We start from the raw sequence: 20,158 nt of genomic DNA, 5'->3' as shown, positions 1-20,158 counted from the left end.
TTTCTCAAGCTGAGTGGCCGGCTGAGAAGAGCAGTCCAGACAGAGCAGCTGAAAGGAGGCCTGACCAGAGCAGAGACGAACACCAAAGGCAGAAGGGAGCCAACAGAGAAAACAAGAGGCCGGAGCACCGAGCGACAGAAATGAAGGCAACAATTAAGATTGAGCTCCCAACAGGAAGGGAGGGAAGACCCCCCCCCCAGTAAAGAATAAAAAGGAATTGGAGCTCAAAAACTTTTTAAAAAATAGAGGGAAGAAAAGGATTAATAAAATTATCACAATAGTAGGAAGGTTAAATAAATAACAAGTGTTTGGAACATGGCTCAAGATCCAAAACAACAAACTCACTTGGAATTCCAGTAAGAGTTTTATTTCAAAAGAAGCGTTTGCAAAGCCTTGGTGGACTGAAACACACTCAGGAGTTCAGCCACACCTTACACAGCTGTTTGACACATTTTTATATCCTATCCCCCACGCAGATTCTCACTCCCCTATCGCACTCAATGCCCCTTCCTTAATCATCCGATAAACTTTCCGGACCACCTAAAACCACTGTCCTTCCCATATTCCAGGAAGCCCCTTTGTCCATACCCTATCTTTCACCATTAATTTTTTGTTACCACAGTCCATCTCCTATGGTTGTTTCGATATTTGCTCTTACAATTTGTAGCTTCTTCTTTTCACATTTGTACTTGTCAATACTTAGATAAAATATTATTTCTGATCTTCAGTTGGCTTCTGCTTCAACCTTTAGACTCATTAGAAATTTCTGAATAATACTTTTATTCCTTTCAATCCACCCTTTCTTTTCTTTATCCTTTCAGAAATTTATAAACAAACAAAAAATACACTTTGCATATATGAGCTACGTTACATACTCATATGTTGGCAAGCAAGCTTAAGGTATAATAATCCCAGTTATAAAAGGGTCTGGGATGTTGTTCTTCCTCCTTGTTATCCCTCAAACACATTTCCTCATTTTTATATGGTGTAAGGGGGTTTCTCCTAAAGAAATTCTTTTAGTAATGGCAGTTTCTCTTAATCTCTGTAGCAGTCCTCTTATGTTTGATTAGCCTGTATACACCTTAAATCTATCCATTCTATGTTCCGTGGAATTTGAATCTCACTATCTCCCAATATAACTGAATTTAAGTTAGCTTGTGTTTCTGCTGCCTAAATTTCATTTTCTCCTATAATTGGGTATGTGGGCTAAAGAGTCTGTTGATGTCAGAACTTTACATATTTTTAACCAATCCTCCACTATTACTATGTCACAAAGTTCTTCACAGGCACAGACTGGTCCACAATCACAACAGTGATAAGAACATTCAGTGACACCATTGCAATCACAGAACCAACACATGTAGAAGTCCACAGCTTCCTCTGGAATCCTTTGGATGGTACAGCATAGGCCACCACTCAGATTGAAAAAGTGAGAAAGCTGCTACTCCTGCAATGACAAAAACCACAAGCAAACCCAGGCTATTATTTCTTCACCCCACAATGACCACTTCAGGTTTCGGTAATTTTTATTCACAGGGGGTCTTCTCCAGGAATTATTTTTCACTCTTTTGGCTCCACCCTTTCTTTTCTTTCGAACTGCTGTTTCAGTTGTTAGGAGGACTTGGTAGGGACCACCCCAGGCTGAAGTAAGTTTTTCTTCACACCAGCTTTCTGTCAGGACCCAATCACCAAGCTGGAACTTGTGAACAGCAAACTCCAATGGAGGTGTCTGGGCTAGCAATCCTTGCTTGCTGAGAAAATACAAAGCAGAAAACAGCCCCAGTATCTAGTTTTTATAAACATGTCATTAGTTTCATATTCTGGAATTTCCCACTTGAGGTAATTTAAAATCAACTTGAATGCACTGAAATAGCCTCACCATTTTATATATTTGTTTACATATCATACTTATCATATGACCAACCATATATTAACCATAGAAAAGTATCAACCATCCCTCCTTAAATGGCTGCTTCTGTGTCCGAGTTATTGCTTTATTCCCCCAACTACTTTGCTATGAACAAGTGTTTACACACACTTGATAAAAAATGCTAACTACTAACACTTCCCCAAATGTCAATTTTAGACAAAAATGCCACTGGCTGCCTTTCCCCCACCCCCACCCCCACTTCTGGGTAAAACGCCCTTCCTGTAGCCATTCCTTTGTCCGTATTTACAAACAAATTACTTAGTAAAGAGCAAACAAAGGAATGCTCACCAAACTCTGCTTGAGTTTGTTTACACACAAATCTTTACTTAAAACAACATAGCTCATTTATAATCCCAATTTTTTGTCAACTCCTTCGTTTTAAACAAGGATTGAATTACAATTCCTTTAATTCTCTTAGGTATTATTTTCTATCTGTGAGGTGGACTCACAATGAATCGTTAAAGGAGCTCCCAAGCGAAGGCAGAACGCAGAGATGCAATCACGTTAGCTTTATTCAAGATAGATCAAAGAGAAAGAAATACTTGGCATGAAAGCATTCATGCCTGCATGTGAGAGAGAAATAAAATAAAACAAAACAAGCTAGGATTACATGACTAAAATAGAGGTTAGGAGTAGAGATAGAACTGGAGAACAAAGAGCAGCCCCTCGTGCAGAGGTATTTATGGGGGGTCTTGGCCCCTCCTTGACCATAAAACTCTCTCGCCAATGGGGCTGTGGGTCTGGGACCCTTGGCTCATCAGTGGAAGCAAAGAAGTCTCTTTGCCTCCATCTGATGACCCTTTTGGGGAACTGCCAATGGCTGGCACTAAACATCTAACACTATCAGTGTGTCCTGCACACAGACATAAAAACTTTTTTAAAAATATAAAACAACAAGCAACTACACAAAAAATAAGCTTAATAAGATATTCTGAGTTACTGAAATAGTTTTGTATCAAACTCTACTATCAACTCTGCTTTTAATATAAATTTAGTCAAATTCCAATTTAATCAGATTCCATTCAGATGGAAACAAATTTACATTAAGTAGGTTAAAACATTATATTTCACATCCACCCCAGCTTCCTCAAACCAGAATTCTAAACAGAAAAAAAAATAGTTTAAAAGATCAGACACCCTCCCCCTCTTTTTTTCTTTCTGTCTCTCTCGTTCTTAAAGCAACACAACCAGCAAGGGTGGGAGGAGACAGAAAAAGAAGAATTACACAAAAATCTCACCGCTAACAAAATAGTTTTCTCTTCTTCACATGCATTTCCATGAATTCTCTCACACATCCTCCATGGGACTCTTCTCATGCAAACGCTTATATTGCCTTTTTCATTTCACTTTTACAGCAACGATAAACAATTTTTTTTTTTGCAGTTTACTGTTTCTTTCATAGTCTGTGGTGGGGGAGAAACTCTCTCTCACACAGAGACAGACGATCAGCATATCCACACATTCACTTCCTTTCAAACTGCTTGCATAAACAATTTCAAATACAGATATTTTATTTCATACTTTCTTCTGACAAATCAGTAACTATTATTACAATTACAAGGAGCTGTTCACAAGCCAATGAGCTCCTTTGGTTTTTTTTAAAAAATCTTTATTTGTAAATAATGCATTTTTATTAATTATTATTAGACACAACACAGAAACACATTCACTACCTCCACACTTCTCTAAAAAAAATGGACTATATATTGCCTGGGATCCAACACGCATATAAACTTCTTTTCTTAACCTATATATTTAGTGCTTGACATAGCCAATTTTTAAAACTTCCATATTTTGAGCAAAATACTTTTAATAGGATTTCTTGGCCACTTAAAATAACAATATTGAGTCATGGTACCTTTACTCTTATCCCAGGTATATTTTCCAGATAACTCCATCCCATCCTGCTAACATTTAAAACAGCAATACTTTATCAGAATATTTTTACTTTTACCTCAATTATATAGTTTATTCTGCCAACCTTGCCTTCAAATGAAGTAATTAAAACTACCTAATTGTGGTCACTGAGTTCCTTCATCTATTTGTTTTTGTCCCCAAATAAAATAACAGTATTGAATCATCAGGTCTTTATCTAAATCTTTTACCATTCTACTATAACAAGGATGATTCCATCCAGCCAGGATCTTCCCCAGGGGTCTGTGAGGAGGGATGAAACAGTGGCGTAGCGTGGGTTGTCAGCACCCGGGGCAAGGCAAGTAATTTGCGCCCCCTAACCCGTGGATTTTAGCACTCGAGTCTCTTCCACTAGATTGGTTCTCTCCCGCGCTCAGCACTGCGCTGGGCGGCCACTGCACTGTCCCTCCCCCAGATAGTCCCTCGCTCTCTCTCCGCACCGCACCGCATGCCTGGCACCCCCCCCCTCCACAGTGGGCGGCGACCCGGAGGCTCGGATTCGCACAGCCAGCACTGCAGTGAGAGAGAGTGAGTGAGCCAGGCAGGGGCAGAGAGCTGCGAGTGCGAGCGCGCCCCCCCAGATGTTTCACCCGGTGCGGCCGGGGGCCCCTGCACCCCCCACGCTACACCACTGGGATGAAAACATTCTCTCCCTTTCCCTCATCTTTAGTTCCTTCTCCCTGGTCTTGGGAGTCCCCTCTTTGATCCTTTTGTGGCTTCTTGGAAAATCTATTACCCATCAGTGGTTACCGTCTGGTTCTCTTATCCTTACCAACCTAGTGAGACCACCTCACTTCCTCCTTTTCACTCAGGAGTCCTCTCTCACTTCACCTTGCCAGCCCTTATGGCTCTCAGGGCATCTCAGTCACCCTCTCACAGGTCTCAGATTCACACCAGCCTACCCACCCAGCCGCCCAGGTAACTGTGAAAATGCCCTGATTTTCTTACCTGGGTCTGTGCACAGAGTTTCCCGGAAGTTGGTACTTGACCCACCTCCTTGCCTTGCCAGTCCTTCAGACCATCAGGACATTCACACCTACTGTATGTATGTCTTGCCAGTCTTCCAGAACCCTCAGGGCATCCAAAAAAAACACTATTTTTTTACCTGTCTTCCTTTGTTCCTGGAATCCACTATTTAGCATCCCGTTCTTCACGGGTACTGGGCCGGGGGTGGTCACCTTTCAGGAAACCGTCAAAATAGACGTGCCTGTCCCCTTAGGGCTGGACACTCCCGGTGATCCAGGGACTTTTTAGATATCCCAGGACAAGCCTCCAAGTTGTTTGGAACATGGCTCAAGATCCAAAACAAGCAAACTCACTTGGAATTCCAGCAACAAAGTTTTATTTCAAAAGAAGCATTTGCAAAGGCTTGGTGGACTGAAACACACTCAGGAGTTCAGCCACACCTTACAGAGCTGTTTGACACATTTTTATATCCTATCCCCGAAGCAGATTCCCACTCCCCTATTGCACTCAATGCAATAGGACTTAAAAGCACTATTGTCAGAAAGGTCCACTGTAACTACAAAGAGTCTAAACCAGTATGTCTTGCATGTGATGCATCTCCATATGGGGTAGGGGCAGTTTTAAGCCACGTAGAAAAAAATGGAACACAGGTCCCTAGAGCATTTTACTCAAGGACATTGTCCTCTGCTGAGTACAACTATGCTCAGGTTGACAAAGAGGCCCTAGCCATCGTTGCTGGAATAAAAAAGTTCCATGACTATTTATATGGCAGGGACTTCACGGTCTTTACAGACCACAAACCTCTGTTAGGACTTTTCACAACAGACAAACAAACCCCCCACATACTTTCACCAAGAATCCTGAGATGGTCTATTTTTCTATCTGCATACACTTTTAAATTGATTCACAAACTGGGCAAAGAAATGGGCCATGATGATGGCCTCAGCAGGCTACCACTGCCACTAATGGAACCAGATCCAGCTCCAGCTGCTAAAATACTGTCCATACAGGACATACCTGAATTTCCTCTCCATGCGGGGCACATTGCTGCTGAAACTGCCACCGATAAAATACTTAGTAGAGTATTGTCATGGGTATACACGGTCTGGTTGAATAAAAGCCCAGGTTCTGAATTTCAAAACTATTTTCTCAGAAGGCATGAGTTATCTGCCCACAAGGGGTGCATTCTATGGGGAAACAGAGTCATAATTCCCACTTCCCTAAGAGACAGGGTTTTACACTCATTACATGAAGGCCATCCAGGCATTGTCAGAATGAAAGCTTTAGCTAGAAGCTACCTTTGGTGGCTTGGCCTTGATAAGGACATTGAGGCACAAGTCCATGGTTGTTACACATGCCAGCAATCTAGGCCTGAAATGCCACAGGCTCCAATTCACAGGTGGGAGGAAATGCACACTCCCTGGTCTAGGATTCACATAGACTACACTGGGCCCTTTCAGGGACAGCTCTTCCTTATAGTAGTGGATAGCCACTCCAAATGGCTGCTAGGACCATCCAGGTGCTGAGAAAACTTTTTGCCACACATGGGTTGCCAGATGTGTTAGTTTCAGACAATGGGGCCCAATTCACTGCTGCTAAATTTCAGGCCTTCCTTAGAGCTAATCTCATCAGACATGCAACGCCTGTGCCTTTTCATCCATCTTCTAATGGTCAAGCTGAACACATGGTGAGGACAATGAAGGAATCACTCAAGTGCATTGTCACAAGTGACTGGCATCACAGATTGGCAGATTTTTTATTCTGCCAGCATTCTACGCCCTGCACTGCTACAGGCAAAAGTCCTGCAGAACTACGTTGGGGGAGGCGATTGATCACTAAACTGGAAAGGTTGCATCCAGATAGAGTGGCAGCAGAAGCCTCTCAATCAAAACCCCCGAGGGGGTTGCACATGGGCAATTGGGTTTGGGCCAGGAACTATGGGCATGGGAATCTGTGGGTTCCTGGTCAAATTACCAAGGCATCTGGACCCGTATCTTATGAAGTGGAATTGGCGGGAGGGCGAGTTGTCAGACGACACATTGATCAGTTCAGGAAACGGTTTCCAGAATGGCCACTAAGTGAGGACTGCATCATAAGTCCCTCCCAAGGTCCTCAAATGTGCGGCCAAGCCAGCCCTCACATGGACTCTCTAGATTTTTCCATCATATCTGAGGTAGAACCAGAGGGAGAAGCGGGGAGTCCTGGAATGCAACATGGATCCCCTGAAGGAGCAAGCCATCCGAACTTCAGCAACCCCTGTGCCTACTCTGCTGATCAGTCTGACTCTGAGGTGGGCCAACCTGGAGAGGCTAGCCAGAGAGCATCTAATCCCCTTGACTCAGGCGCACCAAGGGACACAAGTCTACCCAGCCCACTGGGTAAGCTGGTAGACCACAAAGTGAGTGGAACTCTGAGACGTTCCACTAGGGCACACAAGCCTCCTTCAAGGTGTTGGTAATGACCTACAAAGCCCTCCATGGCATGGGTCCAGAATACCTTGGGGAGCACCTGCAGCCGGCGTCAACTTCCCTCCGCCCAGTATGCTCCCACAGAGAGGGCCTCCTCAGGGTGCCGCCGGTCAAAGAATGCCGACTGGTGGCCCCCAGGGGGAGAGCGTTCTCTGTGGGTGCACCGGATTTATGGAACCATCTTCCGGTTGAGCTCTGGATGGCGCCCGATCTCCGCTCCTTCCGGCGCGACCTTAAAACCTATCTCTTTAAACAAGCTGGCCTGGCCTGATGGGACGGGGTGGGATTTTTATTAACGACTTCAATTTTAAATTTGTATTATTTCTGGGCATTGTTTAATTATGTTTTAATAATCTAATTTTAACTTTTGTATCTAATTTTTATGTATTGCCCTGTTCACCGCCCTGAGTCTCTTGAGAGAAGGGCGGTATATAAATTAAATTAATAAATAATAAATAAATAAATATCTCGCTGATTACATTGTAAAATAAAGAGCTATAATATTGTTGTATTGCTGTATGCCACTATGCTACAGAAACTAGTGCTATAACTGTCTAAATGTGCTATCTTTGAAGCCTATTCATTCAGACGTCATTTAATAACGTTGTAACCTATATGGGTTGTTTTTTTTCTATTACTTTTATTTTAGTGTGTTTTGATAATGAGTCTTGATAATTGCATTGAGACTAGTTGTGTTAATATTGTCTGATCTAAGAGGGGAGGGGTGTTATGTACTGGGCTCATGAGTAATACCACGTGGGTTGCTGGAGCAGCTAACAGCTCTCCAGCAACCCAGACTACAAGTCTCCAGCGCTATAATTGGCTATCCCTAGGCGGCAATGGTTGCTTCAAACCTATCCAGACTATATATTGCGGCTAGTTGCAGCCATTTGCCAGTACAAATTCTGCACGAAATAAAATATGAATTTCCCTGTACTCAGCTACCTCGTCTTCATTCCTGCACCAAAGAACCCGCTATTTAACAGAAGCAATCCATCCACAACCAGAAAAGAAGGAATGCATTAAACTATTGTAGATGTGGTTGAGTTCAGAGTAATTCGGTAAGTTGAGGATGTTTGGGGGCTTTGGGGTTTATCAGGATAGTGTAAGAATCTCAAAATTGTTCTGTATTAATGATGAAATAGTTATTCTTTATACATATAATTCCAAGTCTGCCTTCTAAGTGCTTATTTTGGATCACCCAAAATAGCTTCCTATCATTTACAGCATTTGATTTGATTGTTCTTCAGTAATAATCATGAATAAACCATAATTTTTAATATATTATCAGAATACTGACAGTAGCATATCCAGTTTTTTTATCTTCTTAGAATCTATTTTTTAATCCTTCCAACATCCTATTTCAGATCACAAAAATGGATTCTTATGTAGGTGATATATTTAGAGAACATGTAATATTGAGTACTGTATTTCTTTTATTTTCACAGTGTTAATGGGAAATAGCACATGGGTGACAGAATTCATACTCACTGGGTTGACAGAGGATCCACACTTGCAGCTGATCCTTTTTGTGATATTTTTTGCTGTTTATGCCATCACCTTGATGGGAAATGTGGGCATGATTGTCTTAATCAGAATCAGTCCTCAACTTCACACACCAATGTACTTTTTCCTTACCAGCTTATCTTTCCTGGATACCTGTTATTCAACAACCGTGACCCCAAAGTTCCTATCCAATCTTTTAAAAGAGAAGAAGTCAATTTCCTTTGCAAGTTGCTTTACTCAGCTTTATTTTTATGCCCTATTTGCCACCACAGAGTGCTACCTCCTAGCTATGATGGCCTATGATCGCTATGTGGCAATCTGCAATCCACTACTCTATTTGATGATAATGTCCCAAAGAAAGTGTGTTCAGCTGATAGCGGTTGCCTACATTGCTGGGATCATTAATGCTTCCATTCACACAATGGCTGTAACTAGACTATCCTTCTGTGGCCCAAACATCATTGAGAGTTTTTATTGTGAGGGTCCTCCCCTTTTAGCTCTTTCCTGCTCAGATATCAGTCTTAATTATCTGTTGGTTTTTATACTTGTTGGCTTCAATTTAATAACAACAAGCCTGACTGTTCTCACCTCCTACACTTACATCCTAGTCACCATTTTAAAGATCCACTCTGCCACAAGCCGTAGGAAAGCCTTCTCTACTTGTACATCTCACCTCATGGTCATCACCATTTTCTACGGATGTCTCAGCTTTATGTATGTACGGCCAAGTTCTAGACAGAATTATAACCTAGACCAAGTGGCCTCACTGTTCTATGTAGTGGTGACCCCCATGCTCAACCCATTAATTTACAGCATGAGGAACCAGGAGGTAAGGCGTGCTTTCAGAAATATGCTAGAAAAGAAATTTCATGTTGAACACTTTTAAGAGTCATTGCTTTTGGGCAAAATTTAGTTTTACATAAAGTCTGTTCTATTAGCAAATGGTTTTATCATTAAATTATATACCACTATGCTGTTCAGTTTCCTTAGGGCTCTGATAGTAACTGTATATTTATTTTTGAGTTCAAAAAATGAAATTTGAAATCTAAAGAAAACATATCCTACTTTGGGTTAGCTATCATGCCTGATTTATTGTTATCAATAAATAACAGAAATAACAGACTGCTCTTTGCTGTTTACAAAGCAAGGAACACAGCACAGACGGGAGGAAAACAGGAGGAAAAAGAATAGAGAGAATAAGTTCTTCAAGTTAGAACAAAGCTGGCATTTATATCTGGCTTAATCCAGGCCCATCTTCCCTTTTCAGTGTTCATAGCTGGATAGCAGTCTTCAAGCAGATCAGACACACCTATTGCTCTTTTTACCTCAGTACCACAGCAAATGCCAGTTGGAGCCAAATGTGCTTCTATTTGGTAAGGATAAATATTAGATGGTACATATGTTATTTCAGCTTGTTTTAACAAGCTTCCTGAAATCTACTTTTAAAGGAGAGGTTATCTATTCCAAGGGGAAATAATCTGTAAACTCAGATCAAAACATGCTGTGATAAACAGTGGCACTGGGAATTTATGAATATGTTTATAAGTAACTGACCATGGGAACATGTGAAAATTAGAAGGGAAATCAAATCTTTGTGCCTTTTGTGTAGGCAACATCTGCTACCAAAAGAACCTTTGTTGAATTAAGATCAACAGCAATAAAGCAAGACAACACAAAGGAGTCCCATTTTATTAAGTATGACAAAATTTAGGGATTCCAAACTGATGAAGGCATTTAGCAAATTCTTGTGGACAAGGGAAGGGAAGGGAAAGACAATTAATGTGAATTGGAGAAAGGACAAAGCTGAGATTTTGCATGTCCCCCAAAGAATACTTCTGGACTTTGTCTCTTGTCCTGCCTGTTCACAGTAGAATATACTCTTCTAGAAGGAAGGATGTGTAGGTTTTTGGTTTTTTATAATTTTGATATAGCACTAGAAAAGTAAATATACAGTAATTAAACCAATATAAAATAACCCTTTAAAACAACAAAAAATAGAAAGGCATCCTCCAAAAATAAGTTAAATCCATTTTTTAACATGTTCCACAGATCTAATTTGTACTGTAACAAGGGCTTTTCCTATATCTAATAAGGCCACGATGTCCATTATATGTTTTTCAGAATGTACTATTTAATCGATCTACCATTTGATATTATCAGAAGCTTCACAAAGCCAGCATTTAAAAGACAAATTATTGGTAATAATACCTTCAGCAATATTTGTGTCATAGTTGTAATCAAAATTATTTTATCTATGATCCTGGGCAATCAATTTCTGTTGTCAGACTAGCTATAACACAAACCTTATGTAATAAATCAGTCCCAATAAAAAGTAGCCATACATTTATTCAATGCTTTTTTTGAAGAAGAAGAAGAAAGGTGCCAGAATTCACATCATACAATCCGCCTTGCCTACAAGGTTTACCTTTGTAGTTAAAAAAAACCCTTCAATTTTAGTGTATATAAAAGACTAGGATTTTGTTCAAGGCAACTCTGGAAAATCCATCAAAAACTGGTGCGTTCTGGTGCAAATTACAGGTTGCAAATTTCAGTTCAGATTCCAATTCAGTGGAATGTTTTGTGTTACTCTATAAAAATATCACGAAGTACAAGATACAAGGATCTGTAGGAACAGATGTGTTCATATTTTTTTATATTTTGCAAAATTCTGTTGTTACACTCAGAAGTTTCAAATGGCAGTGGTCCATTAAAAAAGAATAAAATAGTTTAATGAATGAATGAACCTTTATTGTCAAAGTACAACATATATACATATATATCAGAATGGAGAAGAATAGTATTGCTATTTCAGGTTTTATTATACTCTATCAACACTCAGGAGATCAGAATCTACACTAGTGTAAGAATGCATCAGAGTCCACTGGGAGTCAGGCACATCAGATGATGATGATGATGATGATGATGATGATGATGATGATGATGATGATGATATATAATAACTATTATTACATCATTTTGTATTGAATTTCCTTGGGTATAAAACTACTGCATGTGACAGTAACATCCTAGCATTCAGAGGGTATTTCCTAATGCATGATCCCCAACATTATCTCCTCCTGTTGTTTTGTTTTGTTTTCAAAAATATAACATAAAATAAAATACAGAAGTAACAGGAAGATGGGAGAGTAACTCATGGAGTACCTATCATTCAAAATAATATTCAAAATAATATTTTATTAGTAAGTGTGGTTATATAATAAAAGCCTCATTTGAACTAACTCAAGAATTTATGGGTCAATTCAGCAATCTACTGGAAAGGTACTGTGATTTAAAAGATGTGGAAGTAACTAATTTGTCCTGGTTAATTGTTATAAAATATATAGTAACTATAACTAAGCTCAAATATTTCATTGCTTGTTTATTTGCATTATTCAGTTTGATTGCCAAACATTCAAAACTGGCACGGGATTTAAAAACCTTGCAAAAATACTTTTTAATCCAAGAATATCTTTCTGGACCTGATTCTGCATTAACTGTGTCTCACCTTCCTCATAATACATCAGCATACTTTTCCCTTATTTTATTGAACAACAATTACTCTGCTGACACAGTAGTGTTCCCAAAGTGTCATTTGAAAGAATAAATAATTCCTTTCATTAGTTGTCTTATTCAGAGTTATTTTTTATGGTCCATTGACTACAACAAAGGCTATCTGCTCCTTAGGATAGTCAGTGACTGATGGTCATTCATAGTGATGGGTAATCCAGTACTCTATTTAGGCTAGGAGTCATAGCAATATCACTTAATCTTATATGCCATTCCCTAGTGCTTTACAGCGCTCTCTGAGAGGTTTACAACATCAGCATATTGCCCCCAACAATCTGCATTCTAATTTTACTGACCTCAGAAGAATGGAAGGCTGAGTCAACCTTGAGCCGGTCAGGATCAAATTGCTGGTAGTCGGCAGAATTAGCCTGCAATACTGCATTCTCACCACTGCACCACCATAGTTCCTAATGTCATGAGTCATGAAAAAATGGAGCTTATCATTCATGTTAATGGTTTCATCAGTAGACTGTTATTGGGACATTTTCAGTGGTGGGATTCAGCTGGTTCGCACCACTTCGGCAGAACCAGTAAGCTAATTTTTTGTTGCCCAGGTCCAGAATGGACTTCTATAAGCAGCATCCACACAGACAACCGGTTGTTCACATATTCGAATCCCACCATTGGATATTTTCTCAATACTTGTAAAAATGACCATCTGATATAAAGTTGCAACTGAGTGCAGAGGATAAAACTCCATGTGAGCTGGAGGGCAATGGCATTCTGATGGAAGAAAATTAGGGACTGGCCAAGCCATTAATATCAACATTTAATAAGGCCAATGACATTCTGCACCATACTATTTTTTTGATTATCTGCCAGTCAATATGGCACATAAAATGGAAAATGGAAGAAAAAAACAGGGTTGTAAGAAAAGCACCAATATTGGAATGGTCAAATCTTGTTGGAAAGTGTAAAATGTATAGTAACACTTTGGAATCATCACAATAAAGAAAAACTGTCTGGTAATGTACACATTGGGCACCCCACCTCAGTATTTGTGGAAGCCTGGCTTTGAGTGGGCAGATATGCATGGGTATGTGAATGAGCAGGACCTTTAGATCACTGAATGAATAACTGAAGTTTTAAATCTGCACTTGCTTCTATTTATATATTTGTTTATTTAACTGACTTGCTTATTTACCATCTAAGAACAAATCACAGAATTTTAAAAATACAGACCACATTAATATAATACATGCATAACTAACAGTACATATGTACAGTATATTAAAAAGAAACCTTATAAAATTAAGGCTTCTTTGAAGACACCAATCATTTTCATTTGATATGCTTACTCCCTGGGAAAGGGCCAATAAATTTTAGTCTAGCTCCTTGGAAGGCCTTGAAGAAGTGAGAAATCTTATAGAAAGACACATCAAATAGTCCTCTGTTCTCCCTTGTCTACTGGCTTCTGCTACTTTCTTGCATGTGGCCTTTGCTAGTTTAAACTGTTCCTTTAAGTGGCTTTGGCCTCCTTGCCTCTCATGCAGAAAATCTGTGGCACAAGGAACATTGCTTTTTTTGTCTGGTTTTTGATGAATCCATAGCTAGAATACAAAATTTGCCTGGAACAGGGACATATCAATACAGGGGTATAGCATATTGTCATAAGCAAATTCAGCAAAGAGGTATGGCATAAGTCCAGTTGTCTTGCTGGTAAGAAATATAGCACCTTAAATCTTGTTGCAGTAGTTGGATAACTTCCCAATTTCTCTGTTCACATGTGGATGGTGCAAAGAGAAATGAATTTTAATATTTAATAAGTGCAAGAGGAAGTTTGAAAATTTGGAAATAAACTGACTTCCTCAATTTTGTGATCATATAGTTGACCAATCTATTATATCTTAAGGCGTGATCCCCAAAAAAGATGAACTGTTTCTTGGACTGTTGGATAACAAAATGGACCAATTTTATAAATCCACTACTATCAGTGTGTAATATACCCTCTCACTGGAGGAACATCTGTGATGAAATGTAGAGAAAGCATATCCCAGGGCTGCAACAGGATCTTAAGTGGTTACAATAATCCAGTTGGATTACCAGAAATTGATTTTGCTCTACGAAAGAGATGACAAGAGGACACATAATTCTTAATGCAGATATAGAGCTACCTAAACTCACATAGGGCTCTGCTATTTGTTGTCATGGCACATCTGTAATACTTCCTCCCTTAGGAGAAGAAGCACATATAAACATCCATCAGAGACTATTCCTGAATTTACTTCTTTGGTATGAAATTTGCAGAATTGATGTCAGCCTTCCCAATTAGACCAGCCAGGAAGTTTGACCTCATGAGATAATTCTACTTCATTGTAAGGCTACATTAACAGAATCTTTTAAGTTTGACAGTATAAATCTCTCACTGTCTTTTTTATAGACTGCAAAGTAAGCAAGGTTCCTTCTGAGTTTCTTTTTTCCCCCCATTATGCATCTGAGGGCTATGTCCTCTCTTATCTGATCATTCCCTAGGCAGCATCTCTCTCCCCACCATCTCCCATTGACATTCCCACATATTATTACAGTTAAGTTACAGTTACAAATTTCAGATTTTATTTATTTAGCTAATTTATACAGCTATGCAAAAAAGTGTACAATTCAGGCCATGTGCATCTTTAATAACAATAATTCTATAACAGCAATGAAAAATAAAAATAATAAAATATTTTAAAAATATTAAACAACAACCTAATTACAAGAACAATGAGACATTTGCATTTTAATTTCCTCATATTAGAACCACAAGAAGACTGTTTAATCAATAAGGAGCTCTCAAGAATAAGAGCAAAGGATGTTTACTGATTTACATATGCATGTATTACATCTCCAATGTAAGATTAGAGCAAAATTTCCACTGAGTCCAATAAACCCAAGGAAGATATTTTTTTACCTGCTGCTCTTGTTTTATATTTGTAAATGCTATCCTTAATAAATGTAGTTAATGTTTTTTAAAAGTTGAGACCAATGATTTTATGGTATAGGAAAATTCAGTTCTCTTTTCCAAATTTCTTTTTTTTTTAAATTGTGGATAAAATGGGATTGTTCAGTCTCTAAAAGCCTGTTGTCTGGGGCAAGAGCCTTGGTGGAGCAGTGGGCTAATGCCTCCTTAAGTAACACCAGCTGCCTGCAATTAGTGCAGGTTCGAGTCCCACCAGGCTCAAGGTTGACTCAGCCTTCCATCCTTCCGAGGTAGGTAAAATGAGGACCCAGATTGTTGGGGGCAATAAGCTGACTTTGTAATAATGCCGCTGGGGTGTGTGTGAAAGCAGGCATATACATAGAATGAAGGCTATTGCTAAGCACATTGATTTGTGCTTTAGATTGTAAGCCGCCCTGAGTGTTTGGAGAAGGGCGGGATATAAATGGGATTAAAAAAAATCAAATCTATAAAGGTTTCCAAGGCAGTTAATATATTTAGTCCAAAGAACAGTATGGTAACAAATGTTAATAACTTGGTGATAGCCTCAGTCTGACTGGAAGAATGACCAGGTTTTCCTAACGTATTTATGATGGAGAGTGGGATGAACTGCAATTTTATGTGATCAAGATTAGGTATGCTGGCAGAAGAAAGTGTAATCATATGAAGGATGGCTTAGAACAGGGATTTTCAACCAGTGGTACGGGTACCACTTGTGGTACATTGGCACCTGGCAGGTGGTATGCGACCATCCTAGAAAAGTGGTAGCGGGGGAGGGGAATAGCAGCACCACACAAGACTGAGTGAGAGATGGCTGGAGCTGCAGGGCTGTCAGGGCTTAGTGGAAGTGCCAGGATCAGCACCAGGCTCCAGCTGGAGCTCAGCGCTGATCCTGGTGCTTCTGCTGAGCCCAGAAGAAGTGCCAATCAGCTGGAATGTTGCAGCATCTCCAGGATCTTGTGATTTATATTCAGATGCTTGGCAACTGATTCATGTTTATGACGGTCACAGTGTCCCAGGGTCATGTGAAGTGACCAAAACCTGCTGCAACCACCCAGCAGACGGGGGAAATAAAAATCAAACACCTCCCCCACCCCACACCCCGCTGCCAATCCTCAACAGAAATGCTCACAACAATGAAAACCTTGCTTGGTGTCTTGCTCGGCTGTTGCTTGGGGGGGCACTTTTTTTTAACTTCAAACAGTCACTAAGCGAACTGTTGTAAGTTGAGGACTACCTGTACTTCATCTTTTTTTTCCTTTGGGGGGGGTGTCATCAGGTTTTTTACAACTGGCTAGGTGACCTGGTACTCTGATGTTGCCATATCCTAAAAGTGGTACAATGGGTGAAAAGGTTGAAAAGCCCTGGCTTAGAATCCTCATGTCCTCCAATATACTTCCCCATTCAGCTTTTTAATTGCCCATTACTTTTTCCTTGGGTTTTCTTTGTTTTTTTGTTTGTTTTCAACAATTATTCAACTCTTTCAGGAATCTAAATGAAAAAATGGAGTTTATCATTTATATCAATGGTTTCACCAATAGACTACTCTTGGGATATTTTTCCCATACCTTTGAAACATAATGTTGCAACATTTGAAAGACAAGATGAAAGTTCATCTACTACTGAATGTTTGAACCAAAATGACTAAGAGACTGCTTGATGTCAACTTTGCAGTAGCAACTATTTCTCATTCTGTTGAAAAAAAGACTGCTGTTTGTCTTCATGTAGCCCCCAAACTACAGACTTTTCAAAATATAGATGAAAATGGCACAAGGAACTTTATGAAATTTAAATAGCAGTATATCATGGGAAGCAATTTCACAAAGTTGAAATCAGAAGTTTACCAAAGATGTCTATGATGGCTTTGCTATAATCATTTGGTTTCCAGGAAGAATGAAATAAATAGATGGCAGGAAAAGCAAAAAGCTGATGAGAAAAAAATAGTTATACTTATTTATAGATATTTTCTTGGTAACATTCCAAAATAATTCTTCCAGTGAAAAAATAATATTATACTTGCATTTATTTAAAGCATTATACGGTCACTCATCTTATATCAAACTCTGGGCAGCTCCCCAAAATTAAAACAATGTAATAATAAAATAACATAAAAATTGCATTAAAACTATTCAAACCTTAAACATTAGAAACAAAAATCCGAGACCAAGTTAAAACTTCTGACATGTGATCACCTCATCCTTATCTCAACACATGGGGGGAAAAAAATCAGGTCTTCAGTGCTTTCAGAAAGCTGGGGGGAACAGTGTGGTATAGGGCAAGGGCTGCCACAGAAAAGCACTCTTCTTAGCTTCCTTAAGGTGGCAATGTTTAAGAAAAGGGATGAGGAACTATGTAAATTGGAAGGACAGCTAGATGTCCTCAAGGAAAGGAAGCCCCATAGATAACTTGGACTTACGCCATATATTCAGTTTTCCTTAAATTTCACTCCATTGGGACTGGATGAGCTGGGGGAAAAAAGAATACTGAAAGTTGGAGTTTGTCAGTTTAAATTTATTGCTGCAAGAATATTTTTGGCATTTCCGTGGTATTCATGGGTTCATAAGGCAAGAAGACACAGCAGGGAATTTCAGAACGAAGTGGGACAAACAGCCTGTCAGATCAAGGTGACATTTTGCAGAGAAATCTGTACTTTGAAATGGACTATAAGTGATTTGTTCTGTCATATAGTCAAAACATTATAATTTAGCTTTGATGTAGTTCCCTTTGTAATTACGGTATTAGAATAAATGTTATGTACGGTATTGTGCCTGAGATCTGAACTACTTAGGGAATACCAAGGATTTCTCTGTAGAATTAAGTCCTCCTGCATAGTCCCAAAGACAGCAGGGAAAAATTGCTTACCATATTAATAAGAACATATAAAACTAGCTGAAGCTGAAATGTATCTGAATTGCTTCCTGAATGTGGCAGTTGGTTTCACATGGAAGTTATTCATCCACAACCAAAAGTAAACTGCAGGAAGAATATGCTTTAAACTGTGGAAGATGTAGTTGAGCTTAGTATAGTTTGGTAAGTAAATTCTGTATTTATGCATATTATTCTAATAGCTGTGGACAAACAATTATGCCAGATCTTGTGTTCTACAATAAATGGGATGCTGTTTTCTTTAAGACACCCCTCTTGATCCCTTAATTTACATCACATGGGTTCATCCCTTTCACTGCCTACCTTGTAGTACTTTATATCTAGTTGTGTCCTTCACTAATAATAATGAAGGAATGACAATAGGTTGGAATAATATTGATATTTCATGATACGAGTTAAGACACCCCTCTGGGTCCCTTAATTTAGATAATTTTGTTGTTTGTATGTACACTAAAAGTTTATGCACCAGAGACAAATTCCCTGTGTGTCGAATCACACTTGGCCAATGAAGAATATTCCAGTTCCAATAATCCAATATTCAGACACAGGACCTTGGCATTGTATATGTAGGATTCAGTGCTTTTTTTAAGTATTGTCACTTGATGTGCACTCAAAATGTTTAAGACAACATGTAATATTAATTACTGCATTCTTTCAATTTCCACAGTGTTATTGTAATGGGGAACAGCACACAGGTGACAGAATTCATACTCACTGTGTTAACTGATGATCCACAGTTGCAGCTCATCCTCTTTGTGATATTTTTTGCTGTTTATGCCATCACCCTGGTGGGAAATATGGGCATGATTGTTCTAATCTGGACCAGTCCTCCACTGCACACACCAATGTACTTTTTTCTCATCAACCTATCATTCTTGGATATCTGCTATTCATCATCTGTCACCCCAAAGTTCCTATCCAATCTTTTAAAAGAGAATAAAGCTATTTCTTTTGCAGGTTGCTTTACTCAGCTTTACTTTTATGGTCTATTTGGCACCACAGAATGCTACCTCCTAGCAGTGATGGCCTATGATCGCTATGTAGCCATCTGCAATCCTCTATTCTACTTTATCAACATGTCCCTCAAAAAACGTGTCCAATTTATAGCATTTTCTTATATTGCTGGGATTATCAATTCTTTAGTACACACAGCTGCTGCATCCTTATTACCCTATTCTGGCTCAAATATCATTAAGAATTTTCATTGTGAAGTTCCTTCTATATTAGAACTTGCCTGTTCCAACATTAGCCTTAATGAACTGTTGATGTTTATACTTGTTGGGTTCAATGTAATAACAACTATACTGACCATTCTTACCTCTTACACTTACATCCTAGTCACCATTTTAAAGGACCGCTCTTCCAAGAGTCATCGGAAAGCCCTCTCCACTTGTACATCTCACCTCATGGTCATCGTCATTTTCTATGGATGTCTTAGCTTTATGTATGCACGACCAAGCTCTAGACAGTCTCACCATGTAGACCAAATGGCTTCCCTATTTTATGTAGTGGTGACCCCCATGCTGAACCCCTTGATTTACAGCCTGAGGAACCAGGAGGTCAGAACTGCCATCAGAAAAGCCCTACAAAAAAAAGCTGTGTCCCTTTATTTTTAAACGAGACTGTTAACAAAGAACATTTACATGAAATATCGTTGTCTTTCAAAAACTACACACTGGAAAAGAATATATTTATATAGGTGTATATTTTCTTGAAACACAATAGTCTGCATGCCTACTGAGAAAAAAAAAATCCATGAGTTCATTTTGGCTTCTTCTCTGTTGTGTGCATATAGAATTCTAACTGGATTTCATTCCACTTGGAAATATTTACATAAAATTATATTGACAAGTTAGTTTTTGAAAGCAATACTTATGAATTAACCATTTTCTTTTTACTACTTCTTTTCTATCATATGTCCATAGTTGTATTTCTTCAAGTTTAGGTAGCAGAGAGCTATAATTTTACCTTATGGTTCCATAAGTTTCAAAATGATATGTGTTC

The 20,158-nt window shown here is 39.1% G+C and overlaps 2 protein-coding genes across 2 annotated transcripts; both read left to right on the top strand.

Annotated features, from left to right (window-relative positions):
- Positions 1 to 8,731: 8,731 nt before the first annotated feature.
- On the top strand, positions 8,732 to 9,670 carry LOC308671849 (olfactory receptor 5F1-like; the record flags this gene model as incomplete). The annotated part of the gene is made up of 1 exon (XM_081334332.1): positions 8,732 to 9,670. One exon carries the CDS (start codon positions 8,732 to 8,734, stop codon positions 9,668 to 9,670), a length of 939 nt encoding a protein of 312 aa, XP_081190458.1.
- Positions 9,671 to 18,831: 9,161 nt separating this feature from the next.
- Positions 18,832 to 19,770, top strand: LOC308671772 (olfactory receptor 5J3-like; the record flags this gene model as incomplete). Its single annotated transcript, XM_081334207.1, has 1 exon — positions 18,832 to 19,770. One exon carries the CDS (start codon positions 18,832 to 18,834, stop codon positions 19,768 to 19,770), a length of 939 nt encoding a protein of 312 aa, XP_081190333.1.
- Positions 19,771 to 20,158: the final 388 nt, after the last annotated feature.

The sequence above is a fragment of the Vipera berus genome, assembly GCF_964194415.1.
Source record: "Vipera berus genome assembly, chromosome: 1".
NCBI lineage: Eukaryota > Metazoa > Chordata > Lepidosauria > Squamata > Viperidae > Vipera > Vipera berus.
The sequence above is the reverse complement of the archived record's forward strand: the minus strand, read 5'-3'. Positions and strand labels throughout refer to the sequence as shown.